The sequence below is a fragment of the Pelophylax lessonae genome (genome assembly GCF_965119305.1).
Source record: "Pelophylax lessonae genome assembly, chromosome: 2".
NCBI classification, from domain to species: domain Eukaryota; kingdom Metazoa; phylum Chordata; class Amphibia; order Anura; family Ranidae; genus Pelophylax; species Pelophylax lessonae.
The window spans coordinates 72,565,876-72,584,943 of NC_138769.1; the positions used below are offsets into that span (position 1 = coordinate 72,565,876).

At 38.4% G+C, this 19,068-nt stretch overlaps 1 protein-coding gene across 5 annotated transcripts in view; it reads left to right on the forward strand.

The window, feature by feature from the left end:
* ROBO1 (roundabout guidance receptor 1) overlaps positions 1-18,776 on the forward strand; it is a gene marked incomplete at its 5' end in the record, with an annotated part of 1,547,889 nt that extends 1,529,113 nt beyond the window's left edge. For all 5 annotated transcript variants that reach the window (XM_082246143.1, XM_082246142.1, XM_082246140.1 and 2 more), the window contains 3 exons: positions 12,211-12,519; positions 14,298-14,491; positions 17,176-18,776. In XM_082246143.1, coding sequence (XP_082102269.1) covers positions 12,211-12,519; positions 14,298-14,491; positions 17,176-17,190 — 518 coding nt within the window. In that variant the 3' untranslated portion in view covers positions 17,191-18,776. The remainder of the gene's footprint in view (positions 1-12,210; positions 12,520-14,297; positions 14,492-17,175) is intronic.
* Between the last annotated feature and the right edge of the window lie 292 nt (positions 18,777-19,068).

The following is a 19,068-nucleotide window of genomic DNA, read 5'->3' on the forward strand; positions in this document are numbered from 1 at the left end:
GACTGACCTTCTAGTAGATAGAGAACTATTATACTTCTGTTGTGTTTCATGTTTTCTTTTTATATTTTTTCACATTTTATATAAATATGACCTATCTGCAATTTCATATTACACTTATTCTATGGTCGCTTGCTGAGATTAAAATCTCCATACAAGTTGATGAAATATTTATAGCCAGCAGTTGAAATGGCACATTTAAATAGAAAGATGTGTGCACGACATTTAGAAAAGCAGAAAAAAAGGTCTGCAGCCTATTGAAACCTTTATTACTGGGGATAAGCTGATTACTGTATCCCATTGTACTGCATAGTGTTTTGCTGATTGGTTGTACAGAGTTCCATAGCATCATTTACATTGAGTTTTCCATAAAAAAAAATATCCACTTTCACACTTTTTTTAATCTTTTGTTAAATCCCAGTGCTGCTAATCTCCTGCAGCTTCTTTGTAGCCATTTCCTCTATACATGCATAATAACTGCATGACATTTTTTCAGAGCAGCTTTTCTGATGGTGACAACAGTGAACCATGCCTGTGTAATATGGGCTGATATGGCCACTTGTTGTCCCCACTGAAAGCCAATGTGGCTGTGAAAATGTATGAGAACACTAGGGGAGGCAGGAAGAAAACATTGCCAGCCTTTGAGTGCTTTACCAAGTACTTTCATGGCAAGATCACAGGAGGTTCTTTTAATGAAACTGCAGGTTTTAAAAAATAATTGAAAATGACTTTTTAAATTACATTAACACTTTAAAGCTAGTTACAGGATTTTACTAATTGTGCTTACATTTTGCATTGTTTCTGGTTGCTTTATAATTGCCAGCATGTATATATACTTTACAACCAGCAACATATAGTAGTTTGTGACTGTTTTCTCTTGGACTGAATTACATATGAGCCAGTACTGTAAGACTGGCCATACATTATACAATTTTCTTCTACAACCTTCCTTTAGATTTACCAAAACCATATAATATGGGGGTCACACCTAAACACTTTCAATTTTGTATGCAATCAGTCAGGCCCTTGTACTACATAGTTGGAGGTAAATCTAAAGAAAATTGTAAATGTATGACCAGCTTATGAGATGTATGAGCCCATAAGAAGGGTTATGGTTAATGGGGTAAATACAACCCATGAGAAGGGTCATGGGGTAAACACAACCCATGATTAGGTTTATTCACACCATCGTTATAAGAATGTTTTTAAAAAAACAATATGGATCAAAGCAGATGGCCTTAGGGATATATTGTATATCTGTGGGGTTCATTTGGAATTCTAATAGGCCCCTGCCCCCCTTGCAACCAGTTGATGGTTTCCATTTTGTTTGCAAGTCTTTGCTTGGTGCTGGATGCAGAAGCAATTTCTGAGCTCTTTATTGTGGTATGGTCTTTGATATTGTTTTATAAAAACATTCAGTTCACATGCTCAAAAGGAGGGGTAGGCAAACGTTGAGAGGTGAATATCTACCTGGACAACAAGAAAAAGATCAAAGGTCCCTGGGGAGCGGCACCTTTTTTTTAAGGAAGTTAACTAGCAACCCCCAATGAAAAGTAAGAACAAGGACAGCGTGAAGAAATTTTAGAAAATATAATAAAACTAATGTCACTGTAAAAGTATAAATTTAACCTACCTTAACCACTTGCCGACCGCCCGCCGTTTTTTTACTGCGGCAGTGTAGCTCTATTGCACAAACTGACGTACCAATAGCGCCGCCGGAGGCGCAATGGCGCTGTGATTGGCTAGTGGGGATGTCAATCAATGGGTCCGGCAAATCTGATGTCCCCGGGCCACCCGCAATCATCCCCGGGAGAGGCAGAATGACGATCTACCTATGTAAACAAGTGCAGTGACAATTTGTTTTAGCACTGATCACTGTAATAATGTCACTGGTCCCCAAAAAGTATCAAAAGTGTCAATAAGATGTCCGATTTGTCCACCGCAAATGTCGCAGTCCTGATAAAAATTGCTGATCGCCGCCATTACTAGTAAAATAAAAAAATAAAAATGCTATAAAATATTGCATCGTTTGCAGACGCTATAACTTTTGCGCAAACCAATCAATGTACACTTATTGGGATTTGTATTTACCAAAAATATGTAGCAGAATACATTTTGGCCTAAATTGGTGAAAAAATTAAATTAAAAAAAAATTTAATTGGCTGTGTTTTATAGCAGAAATAAAATGAAAAGAGTCCCTTGAATATGTAAACAATATCCTATCCAATATCCTATCCTACCTTTGCTCCTCTGGACATGCTGCATGGGGGATTGCTCTTACAATCCCCTATACAACAGCACTCAGACTGGAAGAGGCATGGTAAGGCCTGGGAGACAATCAAGTGTGTTTCACATGCTGGTAGGAGGACATTACACACCTCAACAGTCCATGGCTGCTCTTTCATCAACAGGCACACTTGTATAAAGTACTCGAAACCCATACTTGAGTAAAAGTACAAGTGCTCGATCAAAAATGATTTGAGTATAAGTGGAAGTGCTCTATCAAAAAGTGACTTGAGTAGAAGTACTAAAGTATTCAACATTTTTTGTACTTAAGTATTGCAAGTAGTTTTTTTTTCAAATTTTGCTACTCAAGTACTGAAAGTAAACGTACAAGTACTGTGTTATGTAGTTATTAAAGAAAGAAGTCAAAAGTTTGAACATCATATTGTTTTTTATTATTTCAAATGATTAATCTAAAGGACAATCACAAGTGAAACAAAACTGCAAAACCTGTGCTCACAACTTCCAGTGAAAAAAGCAAAATCAGCCTCTTACCAGAAAAAAGGTCTATGTACGCTTGTGACTCTCCTTGGTTGGGGGAAGTTCTCTTTCCCCTTAACAGCAGATATGTAGACCATTTTATTTATACATACAGTAGCATTTATTTTCGTATGCGCTGATTTACACATGACATTATACACATTTTTTTGAACTTCATGAAACCTGCCATCTACTGTTCTGGCAGTGGTAATTTTTATAATTGTAACGAGTAACTATGCAGCACAAAAAAAAATATCGGAGTAGAAGTATTGAAATCATCGAAAAAATGTAGTGAAGTAAAAGTGGAAGTAGGAGAAAAAAATTCTACTCCAGGGAAGTACAGATACCGCCTTTCGGTACTTAAGTACAGTAGTGAAGTAGTTTTACTTAGTTACTATACATCTCTGTCAACAGGTAGAGGGTATACAGGGGCATCACTGCATTTCCTAACCGGATGTGGTTCCATCCACCTAGCTGGGCAGAAATGCAAATGCTTTGACAAGTGAAACAGCTCCCTTATGTATTTCATCTATGTGCAATACTTGCTTGAAGTTCAATTTTTAAGACTTGGTCGAAAAAATGAATTTTTCAGGTTGAGTTCCATTGGGTACCCTTAGGGGTAAAGAGACAAATGTTTTTTTTTTTTAATTTGGGCTGTGTCTTCTATGTATCTCTTGCCACCACAAGTACCCTTGCTGTGGAGCCACTACATAATGTGTTACATCAAGAAAATTTTGAGACAATAAATATGAAGGCTCCTAATCATCTCCCTCCATGTCTTCACACACAATATTGATCTCTGCTGAAAAGGTAATGCTTGTTTTCCAAATAATTATGCGAGGGAAATACGAGCAACATTATGGTTAGGGTAAGAGAAAAGCCCTTAATGAAAATGCCTCAGGTGGCACACTTTTTTTTATTAAACTGCTACATTCCTTCCTCTTCTGCCTTTCAAAGGAAAACAGCTCACAAGCCATGCTGGAAATTTATGTTCTGTACGTTTTCCTATTTTTTGTCATCTTGTCAGCCTTAGTAAATTTGTTGAAGGGACGCTCGTCTCCTGCATCTCTTGCTTTGCCGCCTCCCGCTTCTTAGCAACAGCAATCTGATTAGGAATTTCATTACCAGTCAGCAATTTTTCAAAGAGGGGCATCATTTTCCATTATCATATGAAAGCTTAATATTATAGATTCTTATCAATGGCTACACAAGGGCTTTACAGTTTTTTTTTTTTTTGGCCTTCCCGTGAATAGCAGGTACTTGATAGGAAAAAATGACAAAGCACACAGCAGGAAGAGCACAAGCAATTTTGGAATGAGTGGTCTGCCTTTATTATCTGTTCTTTGCCTTGAGTATATGCTCAGGAGCCTATATCTGAGATTAGAGGACATTTAACAGAAACATGACAGTGTACCTGGACACGATGGCTCCTCAGCAGACTCTGACTGTCAGCAAAACTGAGATGTTTCAGGATTATCTGATTTTAGGAGGTTATTGCAGTGGGAGTAGCTGGTTTTGTGGTTTATTATTTTGCAGGTTAGGAAAAATTACATTTCATCAGTTATTTAAGATCTATTTTACCATTAGGAAGATATTAAAAAACTTTAGTTATTAAAAAATGTAATTATTCAAAGGTTCCTTCAGCCAGGTTTGAAACATTTTTGGAGGAGATTAAAGGAGGATTAAAGCAGCCAACTCCCAAATTATATCATTTTTCTTTTAACCCATGTGATTCCATTGCAATATTCAAACCAGCACTTAAAGCGGAGTTCCACCCAAAAGTGGAACTTCTGCTCATTTGGCACCTTTCAGGGGGAAGGGGGAACAGGTACCTGTTTTTGACAGGTACCCTTCCCCACTTCCGGGAGACAGTGCCACGGCACTGTCCCTCAGAAGTTCAGCCCCCTCCTTCCCCTGCTGCAGAGCCAATCAGAATGCGCAGCGCGCTTCATGCATGTGCAGTAGGGAAAGGCTTCACTGCTGGTTTGCCTTAGAACAAATGGTCAAACAATCCAAAAATCGGCTGAGGTGCTGACATTGCAGACTCCCTGGACAGGTATGTTTCTATATATTAAAAGTCAGCAGATACAGTATTTGTAGCTGCTGACTTTTATTTATTTTTTTCCCAAGCTGGAACTCCACTTTAAGCCTTAATGAAAAGGGAACGTTACAGCCTCCGAAAACACATTGAAGTTGATTTACTAAAGGAAAATGTATTCTGCACTAGAAGTACACTGCAGGTGCATTTGCTCTAGATCTGAGGGGAAGCTCTGAAATGAGGAAAGTTCTGCTGATTTCTAACATCCAATCATGTGCAAGCAAAAATGCAGTTTTTTATTTTCCTTGCATATTCCCCTCAACTAGAGCAATTGCACTTGCAGTGCACAGACTATTTATCTTTAGTAAATTAACCCCATTGGCTTGTTACCTTTGGACTTCTCTGGGGACCTAAATAATCTTTTACTCCTGAACTTGTATAGCACTTTTGTTTTTTTTCCCCCTATGCTCTTCTATTCACCCAAGTCCCCTTCATGTTAAAGAGCTTCATAGCTTGAGGCTGGGATCACACTGATGTGATGTACCTCATTGCATGTCATTTGTACAGGAATAGTAATAAAATGGGAGCAGCGCCAAAATTAAATACATATATAAAAAATATGCAAATATACAAAAAACAGTATAGACAAAAGTCCCAAAGTCTTAGATGGAGTTGACGGAGGAGAGGGAGGAAACCAGTCCAGATCATCCAATCACCAGTGTGTAGTGGGGAAAACGTATGATCACCCAAAAGTGATAGTCAAATCTGCTTACCAGAGAGTTTGACCCTCCTGAAGAGCATTCCAGAAGAACTTGACATAAAGGATCCCTCAGAGTTCCTCCGATCTGTGATGACACCCAAATTCTCCACTCACAGGACAATGCAGAAGGACAACACCAGCCTGAACCACTTAGAAAGCTCCAACCAGAAAGGTAATACCTCAGGAGGACAAAAGCAGGCCAATGGTGTAGTACGTAAAGCAACTTTATTAAAAAAGTATTGCACTTACATGGATGTAGATTCAAACAACATGTGGATAAAAACCGTGGTATAAATAGAGCGTGCTGCACATCAGAGTGCCCCGGTCCGCCTTTATACCGCGGTTTTGATTCACATGTTGTTTGAATCTACATCCATGTAAGTGCATTACTTTTTTAATAAAGTTGCTTGATTTTACGTACTACACCATTGGCCTGCTTTTGTCCTCCTCAGGTATTACCTTTCTGGTTGGAGCTTTCTAAGTGGTTCAGGCTGGTGTTGTCCTTCTGCATTGTCCTGTGAGTGGAGAGTTTGGGTGTCATCACAGACCGGAGGAACTCTGAGGGATCCTTTATGTCAAGTTCTTCTGGAATGCTCTGGCGAGCTTTTTGACCACTCTCTAACAGGAGAGTCAAACTCTCTGGTAAGAAGATTTGGGTGATCATATGTTTTCCCCACTACACACTGGTGATTGGATGATCTGGATTGGTTTCCTCCCTCTCCTTTGTCAACTCCATCTAAGACTTTGGGACTTTTGTCTATACTGTTTTTTGTATATTTGCATATTTTTTATATATGTATTTAATTTTGGTGCTGCTCCTATTTTATTACTATCAGTGTATGGGTTTGTAATCTACCTATTGAGCTGGCTGCCTATGCTATCTTGATGTAATTCTGAGCACAGGTATCTTTGTCCCTTTTTATTTGTACAGGAATAGCACTGGATTCCTGTAAAAATGACATGTGAATTCAGTGCGGTGCAAATTTAATTTGCACTGGAGGCGGACTAAAAAGGAGCAAAACCCTTTTTTTTCTGTGCTGGAATTGGATTGCATGGATGTTCAGACCCATGCGATCCGATTCTATCCAATTCCACAGTTCACACTGTGTTCTGCGAACCGATTAGGGGGTATCATTAACTTTATATTGACAGAGGTTAGCAGAGCACAGTGTGAATTGCCTGCGATTCTAATGCGATACAGGGAACCCGCACAGGAATCGCTGTGGTTCCCACTCTGCATTGGTGTGAACCCAGCTGTAGGCTGGCCATATATTATACAATTTTTTTGTTCGATTTTGTTTAGATTTACCTTCAATTAAATAGTGCATTTTAATCATTTCAATTACTGCTTGTATACAAATTAAAAGTGTTTAGGTTTGACCTCGTATTATATAGTTTTGGTAAATCTAAAGAAAAATTGTACAAGAAAATGATATAATGTATGGCCATCCTTAGTCATTTTACTCTTTTGTAATAACTTATCCTCACCATGAGAACCAAAACCAACTCTGGATTCAGCATCATTATCTGGTACACATAATATAAGTCTTTGACCATTTTTGGCCAGAATAGGTGATGATCTACTGTCTTTCAGCTACCTACAGACAACACTGAGACTTAATGTTGAGGAATAGCAATCAGTGAGATTTATTAAGCTGTCTGATTGCTATTCCCCATGATCATCTTGATTGTTTTCCCCCCTGACAAGATGGTGCTGAGGTGCCATTGACCTAAGCATAAATGGCCTCTTGGTGTGAACATTCATTATAGGAGGTAGCTGACGGGGATAGATGCTTGAGGGGGGATCAATTTGCATTTGCACATCCAACCGCCCTCAAATGTCTATGCATAGTTTTATCCTGAGTTTTTTTTGTACAAAACTGAAAATGTAATAGTCATAATTTATCTGACTTGTGTAATGATATTCATAGACAGGTCTGTTATCACATGAATGGACAGAGGCTTTATTCTTTCCCCGGTCTTCCCTTCTTTTTTTTTTTTGTTGCATTCTCCTTTTCTGCCTCTTCTACTCTTTCTCCCCCCCCTCTCCTTTATTTTTTTCCCTAAAATTTTTCCTCTACCCTCTTGCCAAAGACCAATAGAATTACCCATGCTAAACTATTCCCCTGTAGGTGGGAAACCAGTTACACTGCCTATTGGTCCTTGGCACTGGGATGTTCTTTTCATCCATTAGTGTTGTTCCTTTTGGCTTTGGTGTATAAATTGAATTCCTTCCCCATGGTCTATACAACTATCATAAAAAATTAAATAAAATATAATAAATATATAAATATAAATAAAATAAATAAATAAAAAAAAAAACTGGAAAAGGCTGTAGGAAGACAGCTGTACTGAGACGCCAAAAAAAGAATGATTAAAGGTAAAACAGTAATTTATGAAAATAAGCTATGTCTATTGTCTATAATATGCAGTGCTTTAGCAAACTAAATGTCATCCGGTTGGGTTTTAGATTTCCTTACAGGCTGTAGTCACATTGTATGCCACGGAGGTTTAGACATTTTTGCATGTGTTTCAGCTCCATTTTAGGCATGTTGTGAAACTCCGTTTGGTTTCCCTAGGTGGTAAAGTGAAAGTCCACAGGCCAAAACACTGGAGGCACAATTCCCCTAATGCCCATTAGTGAATTGCATCAGATGTGAAAAAGGTCCATTAATTAATATTGATTTTTTTTCAGAAGAAGGAGATTATCCTGTGCTGCAACACAGTCTGGTGTGAACAAATCCTAAAGCAAATTGAGCTCTACATTTAATGCCCCTTTACAAAAAGGCTGATAGAGGAATAGATAATCCTAATGACCTTATGGCAATTTAATACCCTTATAAAAACATTATGCTTACCTTTATTCATCCTGTTCTGTTTATTTCTTAGCAAACTGAGCCTTACAATTTGCATAAAATAAAAAAATAAAAATGGCAAGAAACAAATGAAAATTCATTGAATCTCCATCCTCATTTGGAAAAGGAATAATGCAGAAAAAGGCTGCTTGGCCTTAGTGGCCATTAGAATGCATCCTGCATTAACGCAGTAAATTTGATATATGTGATCAATATAAGTTGTGTCTTATTCAGCATATTGTCTAAAATAGACTCCTGCTCCTTCCTAATGTCAGCGCTTCAATTAGTAGGCCTGTAATGTAAGTATAAATAGCAAATTTCTGTCAAATTAGTCGCTGCTGTTTCCAGTTTATTCAGCTTTTAGTCATTTTAATGCTCATTTAGATATTACAAGCGCCGTTATTGCAAGGCAAAGTAAGGCAACAACTCCTTGCTTTGCTTTCTTTGTCAAGCACTTTATGCTCCTTTTTCTAAGGAAAATGTTACATATCCTGCAGGAGAATGATCATAGCTCCATGTGATTTGTCAACCAGAAGCTGCCATAGTAAATTTTACATTTTTAAAGATAATACAAAAATCATAATTATTTTAAGTAGATGTAATCCCTACCTGGACAGTTTGGTCTGTACAGTGTGTATCATGAACAATTGCCATATTTTTCTACAAATTCATTTTTTGCCTGTTTTTTTCCATCTTCCATCTTAGGGCGCTTTCACATGCTCTGCAGCAAAATCGCAGTAAAAACGCAAATGGGTTTTTACCGCTACTTTGCTGTGTTTTAGATGTGTTTCCTGTACGTTTTTGGGTTGCTTGAACCTGTGAAAATTGGATATGTGACCTAAAAATGTAAAATACGGTGCTTTTTACCACGAGTTTGCCACGATTTTGATTCATTTGAATAGGAAGTTGCGTTTTTTAAGCTGTTTTCAAAACCACATCAAAAATGCAGCATGCAGGACTTTTCAAAACCCACCACGTCCACAGCACAGTGGTGTGAAAAGTCCCATAGTATTTAAAGGGAAACATTTTCCTGTCTTTTTCTTGCAAGGTAAAGATGCAGGAAAAACATATGAGTGTGAAAGGGGCCTTATTTAATGTTGCTGACCTCTTCTAGCCTCTTTTATCCATTTCCTGTTTACTTGCGTTCTTCTAGCATTGACAGCACATTATTGCTGTGGGCCAACTTCCTGATAGTGATGATGGTGGACCATGTTTATGCACTACAATATGTGTCATTGGCACAGCTGCTTGCAACTAACACCAGGGACATATGTGACAGTTTGACAACATAGAAGAGCAATTGGGAGACAGTTGTCACCCTATAACAGGAAGTACCTAAACAAGAATCTTCTTGGCTGGATCACCTGGATTTATTTTACCACTTCTGAACCACAAGGTTTTACCCCCTTAATGATCAGGCCATTTTATTGTGATACTGCACTGCGTTACTTTAACTGACAATTGCATGGTCGTGCGATGCTGTACTGAAATAAAATTGATGTCCTTTTTTTCCTTTATTCTAATATAAGTATTTCATAATGTCGTTGTCTGGCAGGGTTTTTCTTTATTTTTTTAGTGATTTACTGCTGTAATGTAATTAATGTAAAAAATGCCTTTAGTAACACTTTAAGTTTAAAAGCTTCTATGAGATTTTAGTGATTAAGTTTACTCCAAGTTCTACGTAAATGTACATCACAAACATACAATGTATGCATCTAATGGCCATAATAATATACAAATGTGGAATATTGCATCCCCTCCTCTAAATCATAAGGATATTAGATTTCACCCTATAAATGCACAAGGTTGCTGACTGAATACATTTTTATAGGTCAGGTAATTTCAAGGTCAGTTCAGATATCTTTAGTCATTTATTGGTGAAATATTCTTGTAATAGTCCAAAACTAGCACACAGCCTGACAGACATTTCATAAAATGTCACACTCTTCAGTGGTCAGTTTACCAATGGATGCTTTACTTTGTGGACAAATCAGTAGTGTTTAATTGAAATATTGTATCAGTTACAGCATTCAAACAGTATAAACTGTATACATTTTGCATAGAGATAGGAACTGATACTTTCACTTAACCACTTTACCACCGGAGGATTTTGCTGTCTTCCGTCCAGGCCACTTTTTGCGATTCGGCGCTGTGCGACTTTAACTGACAATTGCGCGGTCTTGCAACGCTGTACCCAAACAAAATTTACGTCCTTTTTTTCCCACAAACAGAGCTTTCTTTTGGTGGTATTTGATCACCTGTGCGATTTTTACTTTTTGCGCTATAAACAAAAAAAGAGCGTTTATTTTGAAAAAATAACAATATTTTTCACATTTTTTTATATGAAATTCCCCCCCAAAAAAATGTAAAAATCAATTTTTTTTTAAATTTTTGGCCAATTTGTTTTCTGCTACCTATGTTTACTAAAAAAAATCGCAATAAGCGTATTTTGATTGGTTTGCGCAAAAGTTATTGCGTTTACTAACTAAGGGAAAGATTTCTGTCATTTTTGGTGTTTTTTTTTAACGCGTAATGGCGGTGATCTGCGATTTTTTTTGCGGGACTGCGACATTGCGGCGGACAGATCGGACCCTTGACTGACATTTTTGACACTTTTGGGGGTACCAGTGACATTACTGCAGTAATCAGTGCTATATATATGCACTGTTACTGTGAAAATGACACTGGCAGGGAAGGGGTTAATTTTATTGGAGAGGGAGGGGTTAATGTATGCCTGGTGCTTACTGACGTGTGGGGGGGGGGAGGTGACTGAGTGACAGAAGGACAGATCAGATGTCCAGCTATGCTGAACACTCCGATCTGTTAGTCCCTGTCACTATGGAGATCTGCCCGCTGTGTTTACACACAGCGGGCGGATCTCCAGACTCGATCCCCGACGATCGGGGCAGAGCAGCGGCAATCGCCACTGCTCCTCCCCTGGCCCGACTCCCGCTGTGAATGAACACAGCGGGAGCGAGCCTCCGGCGGCGCGCGAGCGCCGCCCACAAGGGGCGGAGTCCAGCGACGTAGGTCTACGTCGCTGGACGGGATCGCGGCACTTTGCCGCAGTAGCCTCCATGTGAGCGGAGGTAAAGTGGTTAAAGTGGAACTTTAGTCAGAAAATGAAGTCCTGCTAGATGACTGCATGCTGGCCCCTTTTGCAGGTATAGCTAGGTAAAACATTAACCGCTTGCCGACCGCCGCACGACTATTTTCTGCGGTGGTCAGCCCCTCACAGGCAGTAGTAGTACGTCGCTAGCCTGTGAGGGTCTCAGGAGCGAGCGCACGCCGCCGGAGGCGCGCTCCTGCGCGGTCACGGACCCCCCCCCCCCGCGCGTGTGACCGGCGGACCCGATCATCCGCCGGTCACTCACGATCGTCGGTGCAAAGGGAGAAAGGCAGGAGGCTGATGTAAACAAGCCGCCTGTCATTCTCCCCTGTGTAGAAATAGTGATCATACGGTTCTACTATGTAGGACCGTTGATTACTGTTCCTACACATCAAGCCACAGCCAATCACAGTAAGAATCACGCCCCTAGGGACACACATAGCCCCTCCCCCTCCCCCTCCTGACCAGAGCATTTTTTCCTACATGAAAAATACCGGTCATCACGGTGTAGTAATCATGATTCATCTTCTAGCAAATACCAGCAAATCCACCAACACTGTTTCTGACAGATATTTGAAATGCAATACTGCTGTTAGTTATGAGATTTTGGTTCACAATATATTTTAATACAGAAGAGCCATTACTGTATATATTAATCTGACATGAAACTCATTTATCTTTTGTTTAGATTTACCACCTCCACCATTGCCACCTCCTGCCATTAAATCTCCAACTGGACCATCCAGAGCACTTCTCGATGTGCGTTCTGGGATGCCACAAAAGTATATGCCTACAGAGCAAAGACTGGACAGGCCAGCAGAGAGAAAGGGCCCCAACTACAGAGGGAGGGATGGAGCAGATAACAGGCAACAAGCTGAAATCCGGACAAATTCTGGAGAAAGGAGGGAATCTCTAGAGCAACAAATTGATGGGAAAATGAAACGAGGGAAACTAGCAAAGAAAGATGGCACGCCAATAAAAACCTCTCAATTACAAGGTAAGTCATTTTTATATATTATTTGTGCTAATACTGAAACAGACATTAGTGCTTACAGCCAGCAGAATGACCTTTCTGGAACATGTTGAGAAGAGGGTTGGTAAATGCCCCAAAGTATGGGGCCACCTAAAAATAATGTTTCAAAATCAATTGGACATCAGCAGTTTGAACCACCCTGTTGGTTTATTATCTATTACAAGAACTCTGGCAATAAGCTCTCTACAGTTAGGTCTAAGCTACAAATCACTATGGGTGGCTGAAAAAATCCAGTCCATTCTTTCTTTTTATTTTCAGTACACATTTTGAAGTCTTTGACAGCAAGAAATCAGGTTCTACAGCTTGGTAGATGGAGAAAAGAGCTCAGAGGGGGTGACTACACCACTGGGGATATATGGGAAGCCAGTATATAAGTGCTTAAAACCGTTGTTCATGTGGCCATAACTGAATTAAGAGACTTGGAAGAAAACAGCCCTCAGTTGTTGTCAATGACCTATTTGAACAGACACCTACTAGATTTTATAAAAGTGTTTTTCTTTAGAAAAATTGTTTTTCTTTAGAAAATATATAAATCAAAGCCATGGATGTCTTCCAGGAAGATAAAGCCATCGAACCATTATAGATTACTGTATTTTCTGGCGTATAAGACTACTTTTGAACCTCAAAAAAATCCCCCAAAAATGGGGGGTCGTCTTATACGCAGAGTATAATATCTCCAAGGTAACCTAAGTATAAGTATTACCGGTAGATGAAAATTAGGGGGGTCGTCTTATACGCCCAGTCGTCTTATACCCCGGAAAATACGGTACATTTCTGCATTTGTTCCCATAACCCATGTTATAATACTATCCAACCATGATTGCTTCTGCAGAAATAATTATTTGCTTCCATCATGAAGGCTAATTAGCCTTTCCAAATATAATATTTTTCAGATGTCAGGGCCCAGTCACACCTGCATTGTTCAACACAGGCCCATTGCGATAACAAGCTGAAATCCATTGTATCCAATAAGCTCAGTTCACACCAACTTGTTGTGCTGATGTACGTTTGGTGAAATAGGAATGTACTGCATTTAAATGCAAAGCAACTCGCTGCAGTGATTTACAATTCATCATAGCACGCTGCAATGCACATTAAAAAAAAAATGATAACGGGAATTTTATACTAAAGGCAAATAGGTTGTTCGCTTTCCAAAGGCATTTTCCCCATAGCTTCGTGAATGAGATGAAGCTCTGCTGAAATCCATACTTCAATCATGTGCAAGCAAAAATGCTGTTTTTTTTTTTTTCCTTTGCATAAGATTGGGTATTTTTTGCAAATTGGAACTTTTCCACATTCACAAAGCTCAGGGATAAATTCCCTTAGTAAATCAAGCCTATTGCATATTTAAAAAAAAACTCATCAATGCAACATGGTAAATATTGCACATCAACGCAATGGGAACGGTTTACTAAAACTGGAGAGTGCAAAATCTGGTGCAGCTGTGCATGGTACCCAATCAGCTTCTAACTTCAGCTTATTCAGTTAAGCTTTGACAATAAAACCTGGAAGTTGGAGGATTTCTATGCAGATCTGAATTTAACCTCATGGGTATTGTTCTGTTTTCATAGTTATAGTTATTAATAGTGTAATGTGGGAAGCTATCTTCCCTGAATTGTTTAATTATGTATTCTTGTGTGTGTTACTCTTTGGGGCACATCAAAAGCCCATGTGAGCTTATTTGGAATTTCCTAGTTCCTATTCGTCAGGCAATTTTAATTAATACATATTGTCTTCCACAGAGGATATCTTGCCATATAGTAAACCATCATTCCCCACATCAAATAATCCTAGAGATCCTAGCTCCTCCAGCTCTATGTCTTCGAGAGGTTCGGGTGGAAGACGAAGAACAGATCAACCAGCAGGAAGAAGAAATGCAGCAGAGATGCAGCTTTTAGGGTCATATGATCGTACAGTTGATGAAGATGAAATTGAGGTAAATCTGGACTGGCAATAGTTATTAAACTGCTAGGGAAATGAAATGCAGGGACCTCCACGTATCATTAGATAATTACACCAGCATGCAAGAGCCCTGAAAACTGGGATGGTTTTTGTGCAATTACCAGGTTTAGCAGACAAAGGGGAATTGTAGACCACTCTCTCCTACTTCCAATTCCTCAGGTACTAGGATGTAAAGTGTCATTTTTTTATTACTCAGTTGACCTAATGAAAAGACCATATATACTCACAGGCTACTTTATTAGGTACACCCGTTCAATTGCTTGGTAACACAAATTTCTAATCAGCCATTCACATGGCAGAAACTTCATGCATTTAGGCATCTAGAGGTGATGAAGACAACTTTCTGAAGTTCAAACAGAGCATCAGAGTGGCGGAGAAAGAGGATTTAAGTGACTTTGAACATGACATGGTTGTTGGTGCCAGAGGGGCGGGTCTGAGTATTTAAAAAACTGCTGATCTACTGGAATTTTCACTCACAACCATCTCTAGGGTTTACAGAGAATGGTCCGAAAAGGAAAAAATATCCAGTGAGCAGCAGTTGTGTGGATGAAAATGCCTTGTTGATGTCAGAGGAGAATGGGCAGACTGGTTCTAGGTGATAGAAAGGCAACAGTAACTCAACTAACCACTTGTTACAACCAAGGTATGCAGAATACCATCTCTGAATGCACAAACATCAAAATGGGCTGCAGCAGCAGAAAACCACAACGGGTGCCACTCCTGTCTGCTAAGAACAGGAAACAGAGGCTACAATTAGCACAGGCTCACCAAAATATTGGACATTAGAAGACTGGAAAAACCTTGCATGGTCTGATAAATCTCGATTTGAGCTGTAACATTCAGATAGTAGGGTCAGAATTTTTAGCATAAACAACATGAAAGCATGGATTGATCCTGCCTTGTATCAATGTTTCAGGCTGGTGGTGTAATGGTGTTGGGGAGATTTTCTTGGTACATGTTGGGCCCCTTAGTACCAATTAAGCATCATTTAAACCCCACGGCCTACCTGAGTATTGTTGCTTACCATGGCCATCCCTTTATGACTACAGTGTACCCATCTTCTGGTGGCTCCTTCGATCAGGATAATGCACGAAGCTCAAATCATCTCACCACTCTTTTCTTGAACATGACAATGAGTTCACTGTACTCAAATGGCCTGCACAGTCACCAGATCTCAATCCAATAGAGCACCTTTGGTATGTGGTGGAACGGGAGATTCGCATCATGGATGTGCAGCCAACAAATCTGCGGCAACTGCATGATGCTATCAAGTCAATATGGACCAAAATCTCTGAGGAATGTTTCCAACACCTTGTTGAATCTATGCCACGAAGATTGAAGGCAGTTTTGAAGGCAAAAGGGGGTTCAACCCGGGACTAGCAAGGTGTACCTAATAAATTGCCAGTGAGTGTATATATGGTCAAGTGCACTGGACTTGAAGTAAGTCAAACATAATTTAAACTATTAGAGAAGAAAATCACTCACATTAATAAAAAATCAAAACATATAAACGTATTTATCTGGTCATCCTTAGTTGACTCTTCGTGCCTTGTGGTGAGGTCTGTCAAAACATTCCCACACACATGCAACTCACCTGATATTTATATGATCGAAAAAAAAAATTGTTTCTTCAGATATAGTACATCTCAAAACCTTTGTTTTTGGTGTTAAGTCTTTCATATTATTTATTTTATTATAGGTCTTTAAATAGTGCAAACAATTTACACAATGTTTTACATACTTTTCCATTCACATCAGTCCTTGCCCTCAAGGAGCTTACAATATAAGATCCCTATCTAACCTACATAAATGAACACCCATACTAGGGCCAATTTAGACAGGAGACAATTACCCTAACATCATGTCTTTGGAGTGTGGGAGGAAACCAGAGTGACTGGAGGGAACCCACATAAGTAAAGAAAAGCATGCAAACTTCATGTAGATAGTGTCCCAGCTGAGATTTGAACCAAGGAACCCAGTGCTGCAAAGCATAAGTGCTAACAACTAAATCAAGCTATACAGTACATTGTACAATTTTCTTTCCTTCCACCACAGGTTGAAGAAAAGAAAATTTCTTGATTCCCTCCCACTGCTTTATTGTATTCTGACAGCGGGTGGTTTCTAGAGCCACTGGCACACAAGAAAAACCCAAAAGACTGGTTTTACTGAAGTCGATGGATAGATTGACTTTAATACAACCAGCTTGCCCATGGATGCATCAAAATTCAGCTTGGTTCCCGTTGAACCAGGCACATTATGTATATCAATGATTTAGTTTTCAAAGCTACCTGAAGCAAAATAATATGTTTAATAATATTAAGCTTAATTGATGTTTTACAAATGTGCATAATATTGAGTTATTCTTTAAAGCCTCATAGAATAAATTATTTTTTCAGTTTCAATTTAATTTCCTGATTTTAAATGCAGCCTCTACTGTTATTTATTGTAGGCATTTTCTTCAACCCAATAAATCATACTTGATAAACATAGATTTTTATCATGGTTGCTTTCATTAGTAAAAATGAATTGGCTATCCCCGGGATTTGAAATATTATGTTGTTTTTGTAAGGGCATTAAAACTACTTGGGGAAAACTGATAGAGAAGATTAGTTGGAAAGAAATATATGTTCAAACTATTTGTGTCATTTTGTTTTACAGGAAACAGAAAGTTGAAAGCTAAAGATGGAGATGCTGGAGATTCTATCAGATATTAAATCCCTCAAGATGCCTCAAGATGAAAGACCTTATGCCAGAGATACTGTTCAGTACAATCAGATTGTACGCGCTCGTTCATTTTATACACATAACAGCTGAGAACCTTTTTCGCTTTACTTGTTTACACCCTCTTTGTATAAGGCCACCCTGACGTTTCCCCCAGCACCCCAAAAGCAGCACTTAATCCAGGCACCTTCCTACTGCTCCAGCCAAAAAGGCAGGTTGTCAAGTCTCAAGGTGTTGGTACCAAGACTGCTGCTTTAGTGAAACAGACAGCCAAAGGTGCCAAGACTGGAATTGTAAGCTTTCTGCCCACCAAGCTCTCTTAAAACAACTCTTGCCTATCAAGCTCCATTGGGAAGTAGCGCAGAGCGTTGCCCCCAAATCACCAAAGCACCAATGTCTATCCATAGCCTAGAGCAACCACTCAAACAATGGGAATCCATCTTCAAATATGTAATGTTTTCACAACTGACCATAAAGTTTCATTAAGTGAAAATGCATATAACCCAGGATGTTTTCGTTGTAGACCTGAATTTACTGTCCAGCAGTATTGACCTTCATTGTCCTACTTTATAAAGCAGTATGGAGGTGATTTCATTGTAAATATGTACTTTTTCATACTTTTCTGTGGTACTTGTCTTCTTCATTGTCCATCATTAAAAGTATCTTTGGTATTACATCCTAATGATCATGCAGAAGTCAAGCCAGTCAAATGCCTGGTGGTCTTGGAATTCATAGAAATAAAATCTTACAGAAAATCATTTATTTTTCCATTCAACAACATTTGTAGGAAAAAAAGAAGAAAAAACAAAAAGTATAACATTTGTAATAAAACACCAAGTAAAAAAACTGCTAACCCTCTCTGGTTATTTATCGGATGGCGCCTCTTCGCAGAGTCAGTCCCGCTGAGAAAAGAAAAGTGCCACTTCAGGAAATTTGATTTGATATGGTTATTTTGTAATGCACTGTTTTGTTGGTTTTAAAAGCACAATCACTAAACTTTATTTTTAAACCATTGCAACTATTAACCTTTTTTTTGTCTTATTGAAAATGTTGGAAAATCATTATTGTTATTATTATTTTTGTTAATGCATTTCAGTAATGCTGAATTTATTGTCATATTGTTTTTGAAAGTTAGCCGATGGTTAAACATTTGGTTCTGTCTATGTCTTTACGAACAGTCAAGTCTGTATTTTATCATTACTGACTAAAAATGTATCTCTAGAAAGAATAATTTCTAATCTTTCTCCAAAGGAATTGTGTCTCTCTGGGGTCAGTCAGTAGTGACAAAAATGCTTATAGTGCATCTTTTAATATTTATTTATGCCATAGTAAGGAACTTGACAATAATAAAAAAAAAAAAAAAAAAAAAAACACTTTATTAAGGTAATAAAAAGCATCTGAAAATAGCTACATATGTGCAGTTTTGGTCTGAAAAGACATTAAAATTTTAGTATGATAAATTAAGACCATTCTTCCTTTTTTATTGTAATAAAAAATAAACAATAATAATTGGAACAATTATATAATGCCCGAATGGTAAGTTTACCTACATATACAAACTTTAAATTCAATGGCTATCTACATACTGTTTGTTCCAAAATGTATTTTTTATAATGCATCTTTATCAAGCTGCAAGGAAAACTCTGTTTATCATATTTTTGTATTAAAATGTAGCTAAAAATGGCCATATTGAAAATAGCCTGCAGTGTCATAGTTCCTCCTACTGTAGTATAAATAAACAAAATTCCAAACCAATTTTTCATGGTATAAAATACAGTATAAACTGGATAAACTGAAATGGAAAACAAAACAATTTCTCAACAATTTTAA